At 48.2% G+C, this 25065-nt stretch overlaps 2 protein-coding genes across 5 annotated transcripts in view; one reads left to right on the forward strand and one right to left on the reverse strand.

Annotated features, from left to right (window-relative positions):
* TPCN1 (two pore segment channel 1) overlaps positions 1–1230 on the reverse strand; it is a 60817-nt gene extending 59587 nt beyond the window's left edge. For all 3 annotated transcript variants that reach the window (XM_046024320.1, XM_046024317.1, XM_046024316.1), the window contains exon 1: positions 1076–1230. The gene's annotated coding sequence lies outside the window, so the exon portion shown is untranslated. The remainder of the gene's footprint in view (positions 1–1075) is intronic.
* Positions 1231–1631: 401 nt separating this feature from the next.
* On the forward strand, positions 1632–24725 carry IQCD (IQ motif containing D). Of its 2 annotated transcripts, XM_046024225.1 has the most exons (6): positions 1632–1696; positions 8227–8362; positions 17188–18004; positions 20680–20913; positions 22419–22490; positions 24225–24725. In XM_046024225.1, exons 3-6 carry the CDS (start codon positions 17264–17266, stop codon positions 24549–24551), a joined length of 1374 nt encoding a protein of 457 aa, XP_045880181.1. In that variant the 5' UTR covers positions 1632–1696; positions 8227–8362; positions 17188–17263; the 3' UTR covers positions 24552–24725. The 2 variants fall into 2 exon arrangements, with proteins under 2 accessions (XP_045880181.1, XP_045880182.1); XM_046024226.1 differs by lacking the exon at positions 20680–20913.
* The last annotated feature ends 340 nt before the right edge of the window (positions 24726–25065 follow it).

The following is a 25065-nucleotide window of genomic DNA, read 5'->3' on the forward strand; positions in this document are numbered from 1 at the left end:
TCATCTTATCGAGAAGAGGGTTCTAAATTTTTATCGCTGTTATTGTAAGGGCTAGAGGTTTGTCCTTTTACTGTTTCATTCACGACTGTTTGCTTGCAATGCATGCAGTATCTTAGCTCTGTGGACCTCAACTTGGGTGACTATGCCCGCCACCAGGGGATATCAGCAACACACAGAGACATTTTTGATTATCATAACTAGGGGGCGGGGGTGCTCTTAGGCAGAGGGCAGGGATGCCCCTAAACTCCATCCTACAAGGCACAGGCGAGACCTACCACGATACAGAAATATGTGGCTCAAATGTCAACAGCGCTGCTGTTGAGAAATACTATTTAGCTAATATCCCCACTTCACAGATGAGGAAAACTGGGGCTTAGAGGGGTTAACTTAATCCGCCTTTTACAAGCAGGAGACTAGGAGAGCCCGGATTTCACCAGGGCAGTCTGAACTCAGTCGGAATGCCCACTTAACCATTTCCCTCTACCTCCGGCAGAACCAGGCCCCCAGTTTGAAGTCAAGCCCATCATTTTGCAGAGAAGTAAAGAGTGAGGCCCAGAGGGGAGAAGGGACTTGCCCAAGGTCACCCAGTGCAGGACTCCTGAGTCCTAGCCCAGGGCTCCTTCGCCGGACTTTCCTTCTCCCTCTATGGAGGACCCAGAAGGGACGGGTCACCCGCGGGGACAGGTCCCAGGAAAGCCGGCCAGCAGCCATGCCTGACCCGGGCACGAGTCTCTGTGGGTGGGGCGCCTCAGGGCGCGGGGGAGCTGAGCAGACGGCGGGGTGGGGTGGGGTGGGGGACAAGGAATGCGGGCTCCAGCTCCACGTGCTCCCAGCTCTGGTCCAGCCCCCGCATGGGGGTCGCCCCAGGAAGCCGGGAGGTAGAAGAGCGGGCGCCAAGCCCCGGCCCGGGCTGGAGGGAGGTAAAGCGCCGCGATGACTTCCCCGCAGCGGGTTTGGGACCGCCCTGCCCGCCTCCCACAGCCCAGTGCACAACGCAACCCCTCACTCCGCGTCCTCTGACCCCTGACCCCTGCCCTCTCCGTCAGGCCGTCACTCACACCCCTCGGATTCTTACACGCGCCGCCCCAGCAACCCGGACCGCGCGCCGGGGTCCGCACCGCGAAGCCCAGCCCGCGGGCGCCGCCGCCACCAAAGCCCCGAGCCTGGAGCTGTTGCAGCCACCGCAAGCGCCGCCACTTCAGCTGCTGCCACCACAGCAGCTGCGCCAGCTCTCCCATCCACCGCCTACCGTCCCTTCAACCCTGCCGGCCCCGCCCCCTTTCCCCTTTGCCGCGACCTGTTGGCTACCTAGGCTGCATGATGAGCTCTGATTGGTCAAGCCTCACGTCCTTCCCCAGTTCTCTCCCGCGGCTGACGCCGGACTCCCTGCCTACCTCCTTGGGAAGGGGCGGGACAAAGAAGCTCTGCCCCTTTCCCCGCCTACTCTCCCCGCCTTACTTGTTTAGCCCAACCCAGAGAGAGTCCCGAGTTTTTCAATTGGTGGAGGATCAGAGAGGCGGTGCTTCTGATTGGTCAGGTCTCAGGAGGTGGGGCGAACTGAGCGGAACAAGAAATTGAATGGTGAAAAGGAAAGTCAGTCAGGTGCCGAGTCCCTCCTTCAGTGATTGGCGGGTAACCTAGCAACGCAGGCACCGCGGAGGGAACTGCGCTAAGAAACCTGGGGCCCTCGGAGCAGGTGAGTTGACCAGGTGGGGAAAGGCGGGGAATGAGCGGGAGATGTGGAATGGCGTCCAGCCCGCTATCCTTTGGCTGCCCGAGGAATCAACAGCCCTCACCGCGATCCCGTCCCTGCTTTAGAACAGTGCTCTCCAGCCCCTGCCTCACTCAGTCCAGACCTCCCTCTCCACTGCCTGCCGGGACTCCGGACTCTGTGTCCCTGCCTTTACTCTGCCCCTCCGCTTACCACTTCGCATCCCCGCTTCTTCATCCTTAAAGCGTGGATGAAACTAGTCAAGTGGAGTCACATCCTGGTTAGGTGATTTCAAGTCAATCATAGGTGATGGGGATGGGAGGGTAGTTTGTAAGTTCCACCGAACGGCCATGCATTCCAAAATGAGCATGCAACGAACGGCATCTTGCTTGAGTGAGTGTTTAGGTCATTTTGATCGTACCAATGTTTGCCTTTTGTGCTAGCAACTTTAGAACCTACCTCCCGTTCTTGGCCTTAAAATGTGATTTCATTGTACATTCAAAAGTTTTGTTGTAAGGATGAAATGGGGTGACGGAAAGCTTGGCATGGGAGCTGAGCTCAGTAAATACTAGCAATGTTTTTTCTTCTTCCTAAAGCACATTTGTCCTTGACTCTTACAGCTTAAAAATGGATCGGGGGAGTCATCTCATTCCATACCTTAAATATTCATATATTCAACAAGTATTCACTGAGTGCCTACTACCAGGTGCTGGGTAAAGCGATCAACAACGACAACAAAATAAAACCCTCATTTTCCCACTCGTGGAGCTTGTCTAATATGGGAGATAGTCATTAATCTAGTAAGATACATGTATAATTGTACCTGCAGAGATTCATTTCCAGAATGCTGCAGCAGGAAGGTCAACAAATCCTTTCCCCAAAAAGCAACTCGAGTCCATCAGTGGATAAATGGATAAACAAAATGTGGTATACACACAACGGAATTAGATTCAGCCTTTAAAAGGAATGAAATTCTGATAAATGCTACAAGAATGGACCACAAAACATAATGCTAGGGGAATGTGAGCCAGTCACAACAGGGCAAATAGGCAGGATTCCACTTACGTAAGATATCTAGAATAGCCAAATTCATGAGGACAGGAAGTAGAATAGTGAAACGAAAGGACAATACACATTATAATATGGATGAACCACAGAAATACTAGGCTAATGGCACCTGGGTGGCTCAATGGGTTAAAGCCTCTGCCTTCAGCTCAGGTCATGATCTCAGGGTCCTGAGATCGAGCCCCTCATCGGGTTCTACACTCAGTGGGGAGACTGCTTCCCTTCCTCTCTCTCTGCCTGCCTCTTTGCCTACTTGTGATCTCCCTCTTTGTCAAATAAATAAATAAAATCTTTAAAAAAAAAGAAAAAGAAAAGAAATACTAGGCTAAATCAGGGTTTCTCAACCTTGGCACCTTTTGGATTGGATAATTCTTTGTTGTGGGAGGCATGCTGTTCAGAGCAGAATGTTTACTGTTACCCCAGCGTCTACCGACTACCTACCAGTAACACCCCTTCCCAGTTGTGACAACCAAATACATCTCCAAATTATTGTCAAATGTCTCTTGTGGCCAGAGTCACCCCTGCTTAAAAACTCCTGTGCTAAGCACAAAGTCAGATGCAAAAGATTACATACGATATGATTCCATTTATATGATTTTATTTATATGATATATCCAGAAAAATTAAAGGTGAGAATGGAAACAGTTTGCCAATTAGCTCACGGGAATTTGGGGGAGTGACAGAAATCTTGTGGTCATGGGGGATAACTTGGAGCGTTTACCAAAAAAGTCCTTGAGTTGTACACTTACAATGGGAAAATTTTATGGTATGTAAATTATACCTCAATAGAGCTGTAAAAAAAAAAAAAAAAAAAGGAAAGAAAAGAAAAGAAAAATTACACCTATGATCAGTACCATGCAGAAAAGGTGGAGAGGGTTTCCAGAGATTACGGTACACTTTCTTTTCCAGTCTGGGGAGAGGCTGCCATTGAGCTGAGACTTGGAGGTTGATAATTAGCTAATCCGGGCTTGGCAATTGGTTTCTGGCAAATGAAACATGGTGGGTGAAGATCCTGGTGCTTTGAACACTTTAGAGACCAGTGCAACTGTAGCACAGAGAATGAGGGCAGAAGGTCAGGTAGGCTGAAGCCAACGAGAAGGAATGTCATCAAAAGAGTGAAAGGGCTTCATCCTCACTCTCTGTGTCCCCTACCCCTACCATGGCTTTAGTCACCATCTGTGCAGTGACAGCTGTCCCATTTCTGGGTCTTTCTGGGTCTTTCTTGAAATCTACTCCAGATACCCAACCACTCCTGCACATCTCTTAGATGTCCCAATCCGGTGGCTGCTGGTCTATCCATACATAGTGCCTTGGTATGAATTAGGAGGAGGTTCTCCTTCCCGGCCCACACAGCCCCACAGTTTTCAAGGTTTGGCACATAGATAGCAATAAACACCCCAACTCCTCAACCCCTGCTTCTCTTAAACACCAAAACAATCCATCCAGACACCCGAGCCAGCACACTAGACATCATCCCTCATTTCCTTCTTCCCCATCCCCCATGTCCAGTCCTTCCCCTCATCCCATTGATTCTGTCATCTTGATGTTTCTGGAGCCATGCTTTGTCTCTCCTTGAGGCCACCCCCATCTGTTCCCCGTTCACTGTGACAGCCTTCCAAACCTGATCCTGTCGTCATATTGCACCTGCCAGCCCTTCTACCACAATTTTCCAGGCTGTAGATCTGGTCTTCTCGGTCACTCCCTGTTGAAAACTCCTGCCACGCCCCTCCCGAGCTTTTGATCCCTCCTCTTGAGCAATGAGGGAAGCTGTCGGTCCGGGCCAGATTTGTTTGTTTGTTTGTTTGTTTGTTTGTTTGAGAGAAAGAGAGTACGAGCAGGAGGGGCAGAAGGAGAGGGAGAGAGAATCTCAGGCAGACTCCATGCCAATCACTGAGCCCAAAGCGGGGCTTGATCTCCCAGCCCTGAGATCACAGCCTCGAGAGGGAAACCAAAACCAAGAGTCGGATGCTTAACCGACTGAGCCACCCAGGAGCCCCATGGCTGGATTTCCTAAACAATCAAATCAGGATGACTTCCTTATTCCCTGAGCCTCCTGTAAAGTGGTCAAGAGGAAGTGAGAATAGAATCAGAACCAAATAGCCAGGCCAGGCCAGGACAAAAGGCAAAGTAGTGACAATGACCGGAAAGGCAAGCACGAGAAGGGTTGAGGTCTGAGGTCACTGTTCATGCCTCGCCTCAATATACACAAGCAGTTCGTAGAAGGCAAGAATCCACCCCATCATTCCCTTTCCCAGACTCCACCCTCCACCCAGAAAGCCCCAAACAGCCTTAGATTGGAAGCAGTGATAACAGAGGCGACAAAGTTCCAGCATCAACCTCCCTGCCTCCAGGCCCGACAGGCTGCCCAGGGCATCCCAGACTGAACTCTGCCCAACCCTGAGCAAGGCATCCCTCAGGAACATTCTAGGCACACGTGGTCAGACACGAATGCCATGGCTTTAGCTTGGATTTTCACTCTGTTTATGGTGAAAAATTCAATGAAAGGGGTGAGTCTTCTCTGCGTAAGGGCCAAATTCACCCCCACACTTTTTCCCCGGAGACAAGCACTCAGGGCCATGAGGCACCACCTGATTTATGCCTCCACATATAATAATTATCACTCCGCTTTGAAGAGGGCTTTTAACTCGCAAAAGGGCTTTCCCATCTAGTAAATCAACCCTCCTCCACCCAGCTACATTTTGATGTGGCTAGGACAGGTGTCATATCCCCCAGACACCAGAGAGATAAGGGGCTTGCCCAGACTTATTGCAAGAGCCCCAGCAGGGAAGAGTCATGCCCCTGGGTCTCCTAACACCCAGCTTGTGAACCTGATCTTGACTCTGTAACTGGTGGCCGCTTCAGACGGCACAGAGCTCAGCTTGTCAGACAGAGCTGAGCTAGCCAGGCACAAGCCTTCCTTTGAACCTGGATAGAGCACTGGACTTAGGGTGGGGAAGGCAGTTTTATAGAAGAGCAAGGCCACGGTGGTCCAAACCAGTGACTCTCCACCAGGGACATCCCCCGACCCTCCACCCCCACCCCACAGGAACATTTGACCATCTCTGGAGACATTTGGTCTCCAACCCGTCAGAAATGGTGCTGGGAGAAATGCGCTACTGCCATCGAATGGATAGAAACCAGGGATGCAGCTAGGGCCCCCACGACAAAGAATCATGTGACCTAACATGTCCGAAGTGTGGAGCTTGAGAAACCCTGTCCTGACTGCTATTTTCTTTTTCTCCCCCTTTTTTTTAAGTTTTATTTATTTAAATAATCTCTACACCCAACATGGGGCTCAAACTCACAATCCTGAGATCAAGAGTTGCGTCCCCCTCCTACTGAGCCGGCGAGGACCCCCTGGACTGATATTTTCATACAAGGCAAAATACATGCACACGCACACGCACCCACACATCTACCTTTCCCTTCAGGCCCCAGTTCGTGGAACTGAAAGCAAATGTGATTGCAAATCAAGATCATTCGAAAGAGCATCGGGGAGAAGTATCTTTTTGACCTTAGCTTTCAAATCATAGTCCCAGTTTATACTCTATGACCAGTCAAATGCCTTTCATGTGGGGGCTTTCAAACACAGACTGTTTTTGGTTTTGTTTTTAACGGCAAACCAGACAAAGAAATACATTTTCCTTCTCGACCCAGCACACGTGTGTTTAATTACACCTGACTCCTTACTACATGCAGTGCGCTCTAATATTTTCTATTGTATTTCATTTATTTTGAATGCCAGTCCCAACAGGCAAATTGATTTCACCATTCGCTAAAGGGTCACGGTCCTTGGTTTAAAAAAAGACATTTCTTCAATGTAATCAAGCAGTCAGGAAAAGCCAGTGTTTTGCATTTGATAAGATGATGATTTAAATATTTTTCTTAAGTGGGGGAAGTTTATTTTAGAAGACGGTAAATGCACCACCAAGAAATTCTTCCTTCGGTCTCAAACAACCACAGGGATACTACCCACAGTTGGATATAACCAGACATAAACACTCCTAAAGCTACATTGTAAGCAAAGGAGGAATTAAAAATCATGGTGACTTAATTTGTAAGGAGGAGGAGGAGGCCAGAAAAGAGACACTTAAGGGGCTCCAGGCCTCCTCCATCACCAGCAGAAAAATGAAAATAATGTACAAAGCAGTCAAATTAAAAACAAATAGTTAAAAAAGAGTCAAAGTGGTTCCATTTTGGCTCTTTATAAACCCTTCTGCACAAAAGAAACACACATATATATTGAGGAAAAATACATCTTCTATTTTAAAAAGTAAATGTTCATATGTTAATACTAAATTATATTATTTTTGATGTTATAACAAGTCAAAAAGGTTAAACATTACTGAGTCAGGATTTTTTTTTAAGATTTTATTTACTTACTTATTTGACAGACAGAGATCACAAGTGGGCAGAGAGGCAGGCAGAGAGAGGAGGAAACAGGCTCCCTGCTGAGCAGACAGCCGGACATGGGCCTCGATCTCAGGACCCTGAGATCATAACCTGAGCCAAAGGCAGAGGCTTAACCCACTGAGCCACCCAGGCCTCCCTGAGCCAGGATTTTATTTCATATGACAGTTCTATTGACCATGGGCTCCATCCCTGTCCCCATTTTATAGATAAGGAAGCCAGATCTTAGCGAGGTTGTTTGACTTGCCTAAAGCCACACAGCAAAGATTAAACTTCATAATTGCCTGCCATGAGAAGCCACAAACTTAATCACGCTGCAGTAGGCTTGTGTTTTTCTTTTCTGCTTCAGAGATGAGGAGATGAAGGCCCAGAAGGTCAAGTGAATTTGCCCAGGGCTAGAGCTACGGCCAGTGTCCGTCAGAGAGTGTTCATTAGAACCAGGAGCACATTCGCTCCCAGACTCTGTCACTATTCAGTGTCCTCTATCTCCAAAGCACAGGGTCTCGCTGGAGCCCACAGCCTTGGAATCATCACCTCAGATGAGATCCCTTCTCTTAATACCTCTAGCATTCAATGCTACAGCTCCCGCCTGGGAATCTTTTGCAAACCAAATATCATCCACAAAACACAGGTTCTCAAATAGGACAAGAGAGGATTGGGTAATAGATCAAAAGTGGCAATGGGAGGAGGGGGGACTATGAAAGAGAAAAACAAATTAGATTTAAATCTTTTTGTTTAAAAATTCCAAGCCCTGAGTACAGAGATGGGAAACCATCATAGGTCAAATCTTGGCCCATCGTTTTCATTATTAAAACATGACACTATTTTCTGGTTCTAATCCAGGACATAATGTATTTTGTGAAATAACATTATCCTATTAGGCCAACATCTCCGTGTGAGGAAATGGGTCTATTGTTAGAGCCGGATTTGCTATCTCTTCGTTTATTCAACAGTGATTTGCTGATGCCATCCTGCTTTTGGGTAACAGTTACCGTCATGGATTTTCTACCCTTTTCCACCTCTCACTCTCTCCACTCTAGACTTAGAAACCTCCAATAAAGCATACAGAGTTCTGAAGAAAGCTGTTGCATGGTTCCCAGACCAGTGGGATCTTCCGAGGCTCAAAGGAAAATTCCTCCTACTTCAAAGGCAAAACCTCTGCCTATAACCCAGCAGGTAGGTGGTAAAGTAAGAACTAAGTGACTAGGAATCCCTTAGCCATCAGACTTCCTTGAGTCCTAAGCAGGACCTCAGGGAGTGAAGCAGGGAGTGTTATGTTAGGTTACTGTTAGTGATAGGACAGGAGGGTCTGGGATGGGTGGGAATTGTATATCTCAGACAAAGTACATGAAACAGTTATGCAAATTGTGGACCCCACGACACGGTGTTATTCAATCTGCAATCATGCCAGAATTACAAATTTTCCACTAGGGTAGAAAATAAAAACAAAGACCATGAACTCCGTCTCTTTTGAAAACTTCTCTTTGTCATCTCGACCTCCAGCCATAGTTCCCACGCTAACCCACTCTTTCTTAGCTCTCTCAGAGCTAAGCTTCAAGCAGCCTTTCTTTATCTGGTCGTGGGAAGTACCAAGACTGGGGCTAGGAAGGCAAAAAACAAAAACCTCCATCGAAGCTAAGAATCACTGAGGAAATAGTTGTCTAGGAATTCAATACTATGAACTTGTACTATGAACTTGTCTAGGAATCCATGTACTACGAACTTGTACTATGGACTTGACTAGGAATCCATGTACTATGAACTTGTACTATGAACTTGACTAGGAATCCATGTACTATGAACTTGTACTATGAACTTGACTAGGAATCCAGTACTATGGACTTGTACTATGAACTTGTCTAGGAACCCATGTACTATGAACTTGTACTATGAACTTGTCTAGGAATCCATGTACTACGAACTTGTACTATGAACTTGTCTAGGAATCCATGTACTACGAACTTGTACTATGAACTTGTCTAGGAATCCATGTACTACGAACTTGTACTATGAACTTGTCTAGGAATCCATGTACTACGAACTTGTACTATGAACTTGTCTAGGAATCCATGTACTACGAACTTGTACTACGGACTTGACTAGGAATCCATGTACTATGAACTTGTACTATGAACTTGTCTAGGAATCCATGTACTACGAACTTGTACTATGAACTTGACTAGGAATCCATGTACTAGGACGGCTGGTATCAGAGAGGAATGTGTTTGGTTCACTTTTTAATTTCAACAATACCTGGTTTAGGAAGAGAGATACACACATGGCACTCATGATATTTACACTGATTCCTGGTGAGAAGCCTGTGCCGAAGACCACCCTTCCAGGTCTCTTTGAATTCTAATTATACCAGTGAGAAAGTCTCAGTTTGGTGTTAATAGGTCTTTTGTATATTAGCCTTACATCCTGCAACTTTGCTATAATTATGTAATTCCAGAGTGTGTATATCGATTCTTTGGGATTTTCTATATAAACAATCACGTCATCTGTGAGTAAAGATAGTTTTAGCTCTCCCTCCCTAATCTGTATTACATTTTATTTCCTTTTCTTGTCTTGTTGTATGAGCTAGGACTTCCAATATGATGTTGAACAGGAAGGAAAGAGGGTACATTCTTGTCTTGTTCCTGATCTTAGGGAATAAACTTCTAGTCTCTCACAATTAAGGATGATCCTAGCTGTAGGGTTTTTGTAGATGTTCTTTATCAAGTTGAGGTAATTCCACTCTATTTCTCATTTGCTGAGAAGTTTGTTTTTGTTGTTGTTTTTTTTTAAGTCATGAACAGTGTTGGAGCTTGTGAAATGCTTCTTTGCATCTGTTGATATGATATGATTTTTCTTTTTGTTGATGTGATGGATTACACTAATTGATTTTTGAATGTTGAACCAGCCTTGCAAACATGGAAGAAATCCCACTTGGTCATGGGATGTAATTCTTTTTACACCTTGTTGGATTCAATTTGTGAATATTATGTCAAGGATTTTTGCATCTATGTTTCTGAGAAATATTGATCTATAGCTTTCTTTTCTTATAGTGTATTTGCCTATTTTGGTATTAGAGTAATGTTAGGAAATATTCCTTATGCCTCTATTTTCTGGGAGAAATGTTAGAAAATTGGTATAATTTCTTCCTCAAATGTCCAGTAAAATTCACCAGTGAAATCTTCTAGACCTGGTGTTTTCTGTTTGGGGAAGTTATTAATTATGGATCAATTTCTTTAATATATAAAGGCCCATTGAGATTATCTATTTCTCCTTGTGAGAGTTTTGGTAGATTGTATCTTCAAAGGATTGGTCTATTTCATCCAAGTTATCAAATTTATGGCCATAGAGTAGTTCATTATATTCCTTTATTATCATTTTAACATCCATGGGCCCAATAGTGATGGCCCCTCTTTCCTTCTTGACATTCGCCATTTATCTCTTCTCCCTTTTTGTTGGTATGTCTATAGCATCTCTCTACCACTTACTCATCTTGCTTTTCAACACTAGCGATCTGGGCTCACACTCATCATCCCTGAGCAATAGCATCCGGCCTAGAGTAAAATATCAGGCTGTAGACATTATTACCTTCTATATAAGGAAAATGATATAGATTTTTCTGGTTATAATGGAGGTACTTTTTAACAAAAAGTCCTTAAGAATGAACATATACTTCAGGGGAAAAAAACGAGTTGATAATAGAATAGCTTGGTCTATAGACTTGGCAGAAATCCCAAAAGTGGCATGCTAGTGAAAGAGATTTGGACAACCCTGAATTAGACCTAACGCTCATGAAGGCTTCTTTCCTGACCCGGAACCCAAGTTCTGCCTCATACATGGCAGCCTCATGGTGCCCAACAATCCCTGTGTCATGATCAGTTATGAGGTGTGTCTCGGTAATTAGTTTGTAATAGTCTCCAAAGTATGTGAATGATTGGCTCAAAAACATAAAAGCCAATGAGAAATGATTCAAGGCTCTCCCTAAAATAATTCAGCCACTCACTCACATGCATTCTGATAAGCTCTCTTGAGCTAGGTGAGAGGGATGGGGTGACGGCTCTCTTGTTGCAAACTGTGTCTAATCCCGGGTCTACCCAACAGAAGCACGACACCAGCAGGAACACTACCAGTGGAGGTGCACATATATATATAAAATGAGAATTCATATTTGTGGTCACCAAGTACATTGAATGCCATAGGAACTGAATCCTGAACACGTCTGTCCTCTGGGTCTCTGCTTGACAGAATTTATTGAAACTGGACCAGCAAAGAATCACTGTGCCTGGTCCACTATAGAAGATGATCCAAAAATGGTGAGACCAGACAGAACATCAGTTTATAAGGGGCAGGCTCCGAGAAAGGCTGCCTGGGCTGAGACCCCATCTCAGCCCCTTAGGAGCTGTAACTCATGAAGGCATCTAACCTCCCCCCTGGCGCCCCTTTCGCTGTCTGTAAAAAGAGCTAATGGAAACACCCACCTTATGAAGTTGTAAGGAATGAAAGAGTTAATTCCTGCAAAGCATTTAAAACAGTGTTTGGTACGCAGTTAGTTCTCAAGAGTTAGCTAATATTAAAATGGCATTCTTCAAAATGAGATTTCCACCCCCACAAAATAAAATGAAATAAAATGAGATGTCCCCCCCCAAACACTCGCACACTCCGGTTTTGTTTAACCCCCTCTGACTATTCCACGGGCCATTGTCGGATTTGTGCGGTATTTTCGAGGGTTGGGTTTTCTTCTTCTTTTTCTCCCAAGGGGAAAAAAATATAATTTCGCTCAAGCCTTTTTTTTTTTTTTTCCAAAATGTTCTGAGAGTGAAAGTAATAAAATATCCAACAAGCCCATTTGAATGAAGACGAGGTATAATTTGCATGATAAAGATATATTTCCATTTATAAAGTTCATCAGCAGAATTAATGACAAATAAAGGGAAGATCCAATTAAGGTTCCCCATCCATTAACAATCTTGCTTCAGTCTCAGGGCAGGGATTTTAAAAGGAGAGGCTTAAGTTGGAAATGATTTAAATATTAAGGTTGGTGGCATTAAAAAGGACATGAAACGATCATATTAGGATTCAAAGAAAAGAGATTCTCCAGTGATTTTTGTCATCAGAGTCAGATGCATTTCCCCCGATCCTCGTTCCACCGGCTTTTTCGTGTTCACCCAAATGAGCTGTCAAAAACTGATGGGCGTCATCATAATCAAAGAAAACAAGTTTGCCCTTTAAAGCATAAGAGGTAATTTGGCTGAAAGCAAATTGGAAACATTTCATATAACGTTGCATTTCCAGCCGCAATCTCTGAAGAATTCAGGCGTTTTGATTTATGCCTGAGAGCTTTGGGGGACACTGGGGAGAAGTGCGTTGGTGAAACACTTTGTTCAAGTCCATCCTGTGGTCACGGGGCGAAGATCCTTCGTCCTCCCTGAGAGGAGCTGAGGAAGCTCCCGGCTGTCCCCAGACGTTATCTTTGGGAAAAACCTTAAGAGAATTCACGAGATTGACTTGGGAGCAGAAAGTGGGTGGGAAACAAAGAGATGCAAAATAATGGCCCCCCTTGATTCAGTTGTCAGCTCCCAGAGGCTTCTGGCTTTGGGACCCATTTTGCCTGGCCAAGGAACCAAGAAGCATCCTTAGCATCTGCTCTGACCGCCTTTCTTCCTGGCTCATAGTCACTTGAGATGTTCCTCTGATTCCCACTCTTCTCTCCTTTGACTCTGGTTTAGAGAACTGAACATCTCTTGTGGCTTCAGATATCAGCAACTTTTCCCCTTGCATTTATGTCTCCATCCCCAAGGCCTCCCTGGATCCCCCAGGATCTGGATCGTTCGTTGTTAGACGCCTAGAGTATTCTCAGCTAGGGTTCTTTGATTGCAAGGCACAGACACTGTGGCTAAGGCCACATGGTGAAGGAAAAGCTGAATAACGGGTCCCAGAAAGGACAGCAGCCAAGGAGGTTTCTGGGAGTCCTGGTGCAGGATCTTTAGGAACCCCCCACTTGGCATGACCCAACTCCCACCATCTCCCATCCACGTGTGATTCTTCTGGGTTCCCAGCCTTCGCTGATTGGCAGTCCCACCAGGACTGCATACAGTGGGAGAGAGGATGAGCTCCCCAATGGAAAACCGGGGCACTATCACCTGACAGAGAGGACATGAGTCTCGTGGAGGCAGAGACACTCTTGTCCACAGTCTACACCAGTGACAGGCGTGAGAACTAAATGACTTTAAAACAAAGCTCTTTTTTTTTTTTAAGAACTGTTTTTTATTCTTTTTTTTTAAGATTTTTATTTATTTATTTGACAGACAGAGATCACAAGTACGCAGAGAGGCAGACAGGGAGAGAGAGATGGGGAAGCAGGCTCCCTGCTGAGCAGAGATCCCGATGCAGGGCTCGATCCCAGGGTCCTGGGATCACGACCTGAGCCACCCAGGTGCCCCTAAAACCAAGCTCTTTGTCCTCCCTTCCAAACCTCTGTCCCTAATTTTCCTAGTTTCTCAAGGGTCCCATCTTTTCTCCCAGGCCCCCAAATGCAAATGGTCTCACCCATCAAGTCCAGATGACTCCTTCTTCAAAAGATTTCTTGCCTCCACAGAGTGTGACAGTGAGAACAGCACACCCCATACCTCTCCCCAAGACAAGGCTGAGGTGTTTTTTTCAGCACTGGGTATGCAGCAGTGATCAAAATAGATGAACCCCCTACCTTCATTGGAGCTTACTTTTTAGGGGAGGGGAAAGGCAGACAATAAACAAACCAGCCCATTTAGAAACATCAGATGGTGATACTTAACTGGGAAAAAGGTAAAGGATAAGGGGATAAAGGCAGGGAGAAGGTGAGGTTTTATACTTTAGGAAGAAAATGAGGAAAGCACTCACTACTACCCTGAGAATTGAGTAGAGAAGGAAGTGAGTGAGGGAACAAGCTTTATAGCTCTTTAGAGGAATGTTCCAGACCTGGGGCTGGTGGGCTGGGCATAGCGGTGTGCAGACAGCAAGCGCAAAGGCCCAGTCAGAGGTCGGAGCACATTTGACATGTTCAAAGAATAGCAAAAAGGTCAGTATGAAGACAGAAGAGTGAGTGGTCATAGCGTCCAGATGACGGAAGGCCTTCCTGGGGACGGTAAGGACTTTGGCTTTTATCCTGAGTGAGATGGGGAGTTGTTGGAGTGGAGGGAAGGGGTGCTGATTTGTAGTATTTGTCAATTTCCTTGGTATAATACTTCCACCATGGCTGACGTCAGGCTACCCATGGCTTCACAACCAGCTCACAAGTACCCTGAAATTTTAGCAATTAGCTCCATGGAGCTGGATTTGGAGCAGAGGAGTGGAAGGATCTGACATTTTAAAAGTCTCCCTCTGACTGCGATGCTGAGACAAGACAGGGGCAGAGGGGCAGAAGCAGAGTGACTGGTGAAGAGGTTATCACAGTCATCTAGGTAAGAGAAGATGGACCCTCGGAAGGTCCAGTTGCTCAATGACATCAGGGACAGCATTCTTGTAATTCTCTTAACCTTTCCTTCTCATTCACAAAGTGGCTGCCATTGCTCCAGCATTAAAGCCCAAGTTCAGGGAATGGAGGTAAAACCAACAATGTCTTTCTTTTGCATTGGGAAGGAATAAAATCTCCCAGAAGCCCCTAGGAAACTTCTCAGTTTTATTGGCTCTAACTGTGTCTATAGCCACTCTTAACTGAAAATGAGGTTGAGAAGTTGAGCATTGAATATTTCCAGCCACTCCAGTATACACAAGCTAGAGGGAAGGAGATTGGAATGGGGATGGTGCCTGCAAAAAAGGAGTGTGGCCTTATAAGAACCTACTACAAGACTTTGACCTCGTCTGGAACTCCAGGGATGGCTTCTGTGAGGAAGGGACACCTGAACTGAGCTCTGAATACAAAGAATTAACTTAGCAAGGAGGAGAGGGGGAAGAGTATCTCAAGAAGCAAAAGCAGCATGTGCAAAGGCCCTGAGGTAGAAAGTTTATAAATATCCCAACTTAACCTACCTGCCTTTTCCCTATATATAACCAATGCTTTCCCTGTAAATTATCCATTATGACCAATCTTTCTGCAAAATCTGACTTCATCCTGTTACTTGTTTCCTGAAATCAAAATGGATCCCAATTTCCTACAGGGTCAACTCCAAAGTCCCCCCTCTGCTGTTGAAGGCTGGTCATGACCTCAGTCTATTCTGTGAATACAACTTTATTGGTCTCTGATTGCTGCTATACATTTTTCTGAGCATCTTTAATTTTAAATAAATCTTTTATGTTGTAATAATTGTAGATTGAGGGATGCCTAGGTGGCTCAGTCAGTTAAGCATCTGCCTTCTGCTCAGGTCATGATCCCAGGTCCTAGGATCAAGTCCCACATCGGGCTCCTTGCTCAGCAGAGAGTCTGCTTCTGTCTCTCCCTGCTGTTCTCCCTGCTTGTGCTGACTCTCTTGCTCTCTCTCTCTCTCTCTCTCTCTGGCAAATAAGTAAATAAAACCTTAAAAAGAAACTGTAGATTAAAGTCACAAAGATAGTTCAGGATTCCCAATGCTCTTCATTCAGCTCCCACAACATTAACATCTTAAATAGCCGAGACATGTCTGTCAAAAGCAAGAAATCAGCATTGGTTCAATACTGCTAACTACGCTATCAGCTTGGTTTGGATTTTATGTTGCCTTCCTAGGTTCCATTTTTCACCCCAGGATCCAATCCAGGATACAACATTGCATTTAGTGAAACAAGTTTTAAAAATTGTATTTCAGGGCGCCTGGGTGGCTCAGTGGGTTAAGCCGCTGCCTCCAGCTCAGGTCATGATCTCAGGGTCCTGGGATCGAGCCCCACTTCAGGCTCTCTGCTCAGCGGGGAACCTGCTTCCCCCTCTCTCTCTGTCTGCCTCTCTGCCTACTTGTGATCTCTCTCTGTCAGATAAATAAAATCTTTAAAAAAAAAAGTTGGGGGCGCCTGGGTGGCTCAGTTGGTTAAAGCCTCTGCCTTCGGCTCAGGTCATGATCCCAGGGTCCTGGGATCGAGCCCCGCATCGGGCTCTCTGTTCTGTGGGGAGCCTGCTTCTTCCTCTCTCTCTGTCTGCCTCTCTGCCTAGTTGTGATTTCTCTCTGTCAAATAAATAAAATATTAAAAAAAAATAATAAAAAAAATAAAAAATAAAAAAAAAAGTTGGGTTTCGAAGCCATTGTTCATCCCCACCCTGATGTTTGCAATCCACACTTAAAAACCAGCGTGGAGGTGCTGCGCTGTTCCTAGTCGCTTTTGCTCCCAGCTGCATTGTTTGCTCTGTCCCTGTGCTGCTCTGTCTCAGGCCGCTGACACCTGCAGGCTGTAGTGCCCACGCTCCCTTGTGATCTGGTTTCCCCGCTGGGTTTGGCCCATAGGAAGCACTGGCGTTGGCTTGGAGGGCTTTGGGCTCCTTGCCAGCAGTGGCCCCAACTCCTTGGGGGCTATAGCTCCTCCTGGACAGGAAATGGCTGTGGTTCCAGCTTCCCCCGAGGGGCCCTTGTCCCCAAGCTCACCACCACCTCCTTCTGTGGTGGCCCCCTGCCATTGGCTGGGTGGCTTTTCCCCTTCCCTGCTTAGCCTCACAACTCTTTCCATCACCCGTGCAACTCATTTTCTGTATTTAGATACTTTAAAAAAAAAAAAGTCCACTAGTGCTGACTTTTATTCATTCATGTTAAGTCACCCGAAATGCTATCTGTTGCATTTAAATGCTCATTACTATAAATGGCTGAACAAATCCATTTCATCCTCCCTAGTTAAGATCTAATATCCTCCATAGTTAAGTCGCTTCAACAGAATGGTGTTCCCTGCCTGATACCTCTCTACTCGGTCCCCCCACCTTTGCAGCCCGATGCCATCACAAAGCTAGAAACTGCTTTCGGTGAGAGGTTCTGTGTCCTTGCTGTGGGGCACCCGGGACAAACTCATGCGTCAACCGCGTGTGGCTGCCGCGGCCACACCAGCAGCCTAGCTCCACTAACCGCCCACTCCTTCCTTCGCAGGGTCGCTGGAGATAACAGCCAGAGACCCGTGCAGCCTAGCAACATCTCGATCTCCAGGGCGCACGGAGGCAAGGCGATGGCTCAGAAAATGGCTATAGATATCGTCGGCGTGGCCCCTCTCTACCAGGGCCCCGACATCAACAGAATGAGACTGACGGCAGTGCCATCCCAGAAGCCAGCCTCCCTGCTAAAACCCTTGGTCCCCTCTAAGTCCAAACTCACCACCATTGAGACCAAGAGGATCATGTCCGTCCTGGATGAGACCATCCACAAGGTGGAGTTGGTGACCCTGCTGTCCTATGTGGGGGCCAATTATGAGACTCTGGAGAGGATGCTTGGGGGGGACATCATAAAGGCAGTGAGAGAGCACGAGGATCTCTGCCAAAGCCTCCTGGACAGCGTCATTTACCTGCAGGATAAAGAAAGGCGATTGCAGGAGGAGGAAGAGTGTGAGGAGGAAGGGTGGTTCAGAGACCGCCTCCTCTCCATAGAGCTGCAGAAATCCCACCTCCTGCCCTTGATGCACCAGATCAAAGAATCCACCAAGAACATCCTGAGACTCTTACTCAATAACCCACAGGCTGTGAGCCTCGCACAGACACACACCCTGAGCAGAAGCATCGAAGCGCAGAATTTTATTGATTGCCTGACGGAACTGCGGGGTTTCCTGTTCGAGAAGCTACTCACTAGTCCCGTGGAAGCTAGAGACAAAAGTCAGTTCATACAGGACATCGACAGACGGAACAAGAGGAACCAAGAAATCATCAACACTCTTGAAGATGAGTTGGCAGCAATCATGCAGAACAGGGAAGCAGAGGTATGGCTTTGTGGTGTTGGTGAGGTTATGGAAGGAGCCACACAGAGGAGCTGGACCTTTGGGCAGCTGGGTTTTTTCCCTCAGTGATTGAAACACCTGCTATCATTCATTCACTCGACAAATGTCAGTGTGAGTACTTGCCAAGTACCAGGTCTTATACCTAAGTCCACATGGCCCCTGCTTCATGCAGTTCCTAGGAGGTGGGTCTTAAAGACCTGATTTAATTACAGTTTTGAGAAGTACAATGAAGGGTAAGCATAGAGTGCTAGAATACGGTGTTACAAGAGAACTGAGCTTAGACCCAAAGGGTCAGAGACGTCAAAGCCAACCCAGGAAGAATGAAAGGGAGCATAGCAGGCAAGAAAGATAGGCAGGTGCCTCTCTGCCTACCTGTGATCTTTCTGTCTGCCAGATAAATAAATAAAATCTTTAAAAAAAAAAAAAAAGAAAGAAAGAAAGATAGGCAGGAACCTGCTGGGCCAGCAGCAGGCAAACTTTTCCTATGAAGGGCTGGATAAGTAAATACTTTGGGCCTTGCCAGCAGATCACATTGTGCCTTTGAGGCCTGATCAAAGAATGTGATCTCTGTCCTGAGGACAAGGGCCAGATGGGACAGGTGGAAGCTCTAGAAGACTTTTTTAAGAAGAGAAATGATAACATGATCCCTGCCTAATAACCACTTGGGACACATAACTATGTATTATGTTTTATGTACATTTTCTCACTAAAGCCTTACAAAGTCCCTGTGAGGTGGTGTCTAAGAACAGGTTTGGTTGCTGAAACAGAGACCCCCGAATCACATGGTTTAGTCAAGATAAAAATGTGTTTCTCTCTAGTGAATGAGCTGGAGCAGACACAGAAACTGTGCCTCATGAAATTGTCAGGGGTTCAAATTCCTTCCATCTGGCCTTTCTGCTGTGCCCCACACAGGACTTCTAACTGTGGACCCAAAAGCCCCCCCATCATGTCACATGTCACTGGTCCAGCCAGCAGGTGGGAGAAAGGGGAGGAGGGCCCTCCGATCCTTGCCAGTTAGGGATACAACTTGGAAGTAGTGTGGCACAGTTCTTAACCCCACCCAGTGGCTAACGATGCTGGGAAAGCTGGACTGTCCCTGGGGGCGCGTTCTGCTCCACAGCCTTTCCAGGGAGAGTGGCTCCTGAGGGACAGCCCACCAGCGCTGCTGTGCACACTTGTCCCTTCATCGCCCGTGATACATGGAGCTCGAGGCCCTCGAAACCTCGTGCCGCCCTCCCTCCCCCACACGCTGGCTCAGGCCATTCCCCCGCCTTATGTTCTCACTGATTTTGCCCTGTAAGGCATTCATTGGTGTTTGTTGATAAATGTTTATGTGATTCTTTGATGATTTGGTATGGGTCTGACATCCCCATAAAAGGACAGGGACCTTGTCTCTTTTGGCCCACTGTCATGTCCCCAGTGAGTCTGGCACAAAAGAAGGGCATGGAAACAATTTTCTTTCTTTCTTTCTTTTTTTTTTTTTTTTAAGATTTTGTTTATTTATTTAAGGGAGAGATTGAGAGCAGAGCAGACTCCCTGCTGAGCAGGAGCCCGATGTGAGGCTCAATCCCAGGACCCGGGGATCATGACCCGAGACAAAGGCAAACGTTTCACTGGCTGAAGCACCCAGGCGCCCTGGAAACTATTTTCTGAGTGGAGAGATGACAGGCTCTTGGGTGCTCAGTCAGGGGAGATCACTCGCAGGTTAAAGGGTGACAGAGAGGGACAGGGAGGGGGCCCCGAGTGGTTTTACTCGTCCCGTTCAAGTGGTGGAAACAGCTCAGGCACCCAAGTTGGAGAGATCTGGGGTCAAATTCCATTTATGCAGGTGAGCAAATTTTATCCTGTCCCTTGGATCTCAGTGTAAAATAAGGAAGTGACACCAACCAGGAAAAGCTCTGGCTGCTGATAATACCGCCTGCTCTAGAATCCACCACCTAGAGCCGGAAGCCTTGTGCACAGGCTAGGCTTGCCCCAAAGGCCCCTCCAGCCGTGGGGCTCCCTGCGAGCAGGAAGTAAGCTCAGAACCCCTGCGGCCCAGCCCAAGGCTGCTAACTTGAGCCTGCCGCAGCACTGATGTGCTCTGAGGGAGACTCTGGGGCTTGGGACAGGCCTGTGGAGCTTATTTGCAAAACGGCCCCATCTTCGATCCCTGTTCCTGTTTTCGAACCAACTGAGGGCAGGGAACAAGTCAGGCCCTCGGGCTTCAGCAGGTGGCAGCACCCACTGTATGTGTATCTCCTACTTTCCTGAATGACACCAAGTGTCTCTGCCGACTGAGCATCCTGGTTCTGTGCCCCGGGCAGGAGTACTGTGACTGGCCCTGACCTGCCTGGCAGCCTCTCTCCGGCTCGCCTGTGCCCATCACTCCTGCCAGGAAGTGGGGGTGGGGGGGCGGCCAAGAACATGGACCCTGAAGCAGACAGACCTGGCCTCGAGTCCCTGCTCAGCTGTAAGCCCCAGACAGATGACCCGGCCCCCTTCCTTGTCTGTAAGCAGGCCGTCTCTGTCCCACCGGGGCGTGAGGGGTAGGAATCTGCGAGGTAGTAAGGCAAGTGGTCTGTTCTGCCCGCCAGAAGCAGGCGGTCATGCCGGTTCTCCTGGGATTATTGGGCATCCGGGAGGGAGTAATGGAGCCTCTGGTCTTCCCAGCCCAGGTGGAGAAAGAGAACTTTGTGATCCAAGAACTGAAAAACCACCTGCACCAGGTGCTCAGGCTCTCGGAGAACAGCCTCCTTCGCACCAAGCAGGAGGCCGAGAAGCAGCAGAAGGCCGACTTCCGGGCCTCGCAGGCCAGGGTGGCCAAGATCCAGCAGGAGTTACTGACCCTGAGGTCCCAATACCACAACCTGGTGGCGGAAAACCAGGAGGCAGAGCAGGCGCTGCGGAAGGTGCCCGGGGACAGCGGGGGCGAGGGGTGACAAGGGAGATAGAGGGGGGCAGGGCAAGAGGAGAGGCAGAGGGAGGGCAGGGCAAGGCACGGCTGCTCCAGGCTCCCAAGGAACAGCTCCCCTGAGGAGGAAGGCGGGGGAGCAGGGGAAGCCCAGGACTGAGCCAGCGTCCCCTGGGAGTGGGAGGATGCCGCGCACAGACCCTGGGGACTGGGACAGTGAGACAGGTTTGTCCCGCAGCAGGCAGGCTGTGTGACCTTGGGAAAGTTCTTTAACTACTCTGAGCCCCACCCCGACAGGGTTGATAAAACCCACCTTGAGCAAAGGATGTGGAGGAGCTCAGACACCTCAAATTTTGTAAGCCCCTCTAGCCTCAGGTTTGCCTTATTTGTGTATTTATTTGTTTGTTATTTATTTATTTATTTATGTTCAGTTAGCCACCATACAGTACATCATTAGTTTTTGATGCGGTGTCCAATGATTCATTAGTTGCATATCACACCCAGTGCTCCTGACAACACGTGCCCTCCCTAATACCATCACGCAGCTCCCCCATCGCCCCACACCCCTCCCCTCTTAAACTCTCAGTTTGTTTCCTGGGGTTTGGAAAACAGTATGGGGGTTCCTCAAAAAGTTAAAAATAGAGCTACCCTACAACCCGGCACTATGGGGTATTTACCCCAAAGATACAGATGTAGTGAAAAGAAGGGGCACGTGCACCCCAATGTTCATAGCAGCAATGCCCCCAATAGTCAAACTGTGGAAGGAGCCAAGATGTCCTTCAACAGACAAAGGAATAAAGAAGATGTGGTTTATATATACAGTGGAACATTACTCTGCCCTCAGAAGGATGAATAGCCACCACTGGCATGGACATGGGTGAAACTAGAGGCGATTATGCTGAGTGAAATAAGTCAGTTTTGCTATCTTGAAAGCAAAAGTGATCAGTTTAGGCTAACGGGTTGTTAGGAGGATTGAATGAGATTCAACAGTAAGTGTTCGGTTAATGTCATCTCTTCTTTTGTCTCTCCATCATCTCCCCCGAGCCCCAGCGCGCACACACCCAGCTTGCTTCCCCTCTCCGTTACACTAGGATCTAAACTCCTTCCGCTGCTGACACCTCCTTCCACACCTTCTCACTCTGACCTCCCTGGGACCCTGCTCCTCCTCAGTCACTCCATTCAGGCCACACTGCCTCAAAGTCTGTTCTTAAAACCACAAGCCTGTTCTTACCTCAGTGCCTTTGCACTTGCTACTATCTAGCCTAGAATGTTCTGGAGCCTGACCTCTGGCTTCCAGTTCCAGGCTCTACCACTGGTTAGCGCTGTGATCTTGGGCAAGTGAGTCAGCACATCTGATCCCCACTTTTGTCATCTGAGCAATGGAGGAGAAACTACCATGTTGAGTAGATTCAGTGGGCAAGGCATTAACCCTGCTGAAGAGCAAGCGAGGTGCAGTTTACTATTCATATTAATCCATCAAACACTGACTCATTGTTTTTTTAGAAGAAATATAAAGTGGAGACGGAAATTGAGAACTGGATCCAGAAGTACGATATGGAGATGGGTGAGAAGCAGGTACTCGTGTTGCCCTCAGTTTCCCAAGTGCATTGCCCATGATCCTGTAGGAACGTTGCATTGTCTGTACCAAGCTCTGGGCCTCCCCAGACAGTCTTCCCTGCCCCCTTGCTTAGGCCGGAGGTTTGTCTGGCCTGGGGCAGCGAGGCGAGAGATGGAAAAGAGCGAGCCAGAAGCTGCATGCTACTAAGTGCTTGTCACTAGGCCCAACGATCTTGGCTCCATCTAGTGTCCGCAGCCCATACTCTCTGTCCCTTCCGCGCTCAGCTTCTGCCAGCAGCCTGGCAGCTGGGGCTCCTTCCCGGCCAACTCAGGCATGAGCTTGCCTCCCCCACTTCACTCGGTCACCCAGCAAGTTTCTGCCGTGGGCCCGAGATGTGCCACATGCTGGGATAGTGCAGGGAAGATGGTCTCCATTATTGCTTGGAGGCTCTACTCCAGAGCCACTTACCGGCGGGGTGAACTGAAGCAAGGGGCTTGACCCTTCCGAGCCTGATCTGCCGGTGATCACCAGAGGCAGTAAGGAGGACCGTGTTGAGACCAGGATGGCGAAGCAGTGAGGCACCATTGCCACAATTGCTTGTACCCAGCGCGGGATCTGGAAGTGCTTAGGGAATGGTGGCCTGGAAAACAGGGTGCCCTTAAGCCCATCACACCCCTCCCCACAGCTTTGTGCTAACATTGGGGCCCATGGACCCAGCTTCAGGGCCAGGAAGGTTTGGCGAGCACTGGAGATGACATCAGTCTCTGAGTGGTCCCAAGTCAGGAGACGGGCAAGTCAGGACCTTGCTCTCTCTGATCACAAGTGCCCCAGGGAGGAGGGAGCTCAGAGGCTGTGCTCTTATTTCCCTGGTCCCCGTGAGGGCGTTGGTTCCTTGTCGGCAGAGACCAAGTGTACTCAGCTCTTGCTTCTGGCAGATGCTTGGTAAGTGTGAGTGGAAGGGAGTGAGGATAGATGTAAATTGCAGCAGGAGGGAATGGTTGGACTTAAGGAAGAACTGTGGGGCTCAGTCACCTGCGAAAGTTCCACTCTGGGTATCTTTGTGAGAAACACAGCTTTAGCGGCAGGAGTAGCTTAAAAAAAAAAAAAAAAAAAGATTTATTTTTCGAGAAAGAACGAGAACATGAGTGAGGGAAGGGGCAGAGGGGGAGGGAGAGAGAGAATCCCAAGCAGACTCCCCACTGAGCGTAGAACCTGATGCGGGGCTCGATCTCATGACCCTGAGATCATGACCTGAGCTGAAATCAAGTCGGATGCTTAACCAACCGAGCCATCCTGGTGTCCCAGAGTTTGCATTTTTATGTCCCCACTGTGTGCCTGGCACCACATCGGTATATGGTGTCCACCCCATCTTTTAATCCTGCAGAAAGCTCCCACCCGCTTCCTGGGTTTGGAATTGTCCCCATGTTGCAGGGAACAAATGAAGCTCCGACATGAAGCCCCAACAAGGCATAGCCAGGCTGGAATGTGAGAGCCAGTCTCCCCCCACCCCCGCCACCAGCTGTGTTCTTCCTTTTCTCCAGAGATGATTTCAGCCAGGTCCCCCCTCCCCGCAGTGGGGATGGACCCCACCACCTCTCCTGGTCTCATCCCGGCCTTGGATGCAGAAAGGCTTAGTGCAGGTGGCGCTGTTGGGGCAGAAGCCCCTTCCAGATGGGCGGGGATACCTGAGGGGGAGGGTGGCAGGTAGCGTCCTATGCTTGGTGACCCCCACCCCCTGACCCTCATCCCAGGAAGAGTACGAGGAGCTTGACGTCATCCACAAGGAGGAGAAGGTCCAGCTGGAGGAGCTGAAGCAGAAGCACAATGTACTCATGGAGGAGTTCTCCCAGATCCGGGCGGAGCAGGAGGTCAATGCCAAGAAGAGAGTCGAGGCTGAGCAGGAGATGCTGCGCATGGTGCGGGCCGCCACGCTCATCCAGGCTTTGTGGAAGGGCTACCTGGTCCGCTCCATGCTCAAGTCCAGGAAGAAGAAGCGGAGCAAGAGCAAAGGGAGGGTCAAGAAGGGGAAGGGCAAGGGCAAGGGCAAGGGAAAGGAGAAGGGCAAGGGCAAGAAATGAGTCTCCCCTTGGGGTCCCCGCCCCGGCCTGTGCCACCGCGCTGCTCACTTCCCAGAGAGCAGGCCAGGAGGCCACAAGGAGGGGGGAAGCTTGCCATTCCTGGCTTGAACGGTTTTCCAAAGTTAAAAGCCATTTTAAACCACATCCTCTATAAATAAACGTCACTTTGCCGGGGCTGTTGGCTGTGTGTGTGTCCATTGTGTTGATGCCCTTCCCATGGGGAAAGCACGGAGGCCAGAATATCAGCACGGAGCTATTCCTTCCTTGAGCCTCAGTGGGAAGCCAGACCCTGGCCCAACTCTGGGCCATGGCTGCAATGGACGTAGCAGCCACCAGGGCAGTGGGCTGTGGTCTCAGCTGCGTGCAGGAGGTTGAGGGTAAGGGGTGGGGGCCAGGGAACTCCAGGAGGATGAGGTTTTCAGGTCAGAGACTGTCCTAGATAAAATCCAGCTTTCTGTTTTTTCTGGAAACATTTCATCTGTATACCCTGGCGTCCGTCTGTCTCCTGGAGCCA

This window comes from Meles meles, chromosome 12 (genome assembly GCF_922984935.1).
Source record: "Meles meles chromosome 12, mMelMel3.1 paternal haplotype, whole genome shotgun sequence".
NCBI lineage: Eukaryota > Metazoa > Chordata > Mammalia > Carnivora > Mustelidae > Meles > Meles meles.

What these genes read in the sequence shown, in the direction of transcription:
- IQCD (XM_046024225.1), top strand. Translation starts at nt 17,264, where the DNA reads ATGGCTCAGAAAATGGCTATAGATATCGTCGGCGTGGCCCCTCTCTAC. An exon ending in TGCAGAACAGGGAAGCAGAG is followed by an intron (nt 18,005 to 20,679) that starts GTATGGCTTTGT and finishes TTCCCAGCCCAG; the next exon opens with GTGGAGAAAGAGAACTTTGT. An exon ending in CAGAGCAGGCGCTGCGGAAG is followed by an intron (nt 20,914 to 22,418) that starts GTGCCCGGGGAC and finishes TTGTTTTTTTAG; the next exon opens with AAGAAATATAAAGTGGAGAC.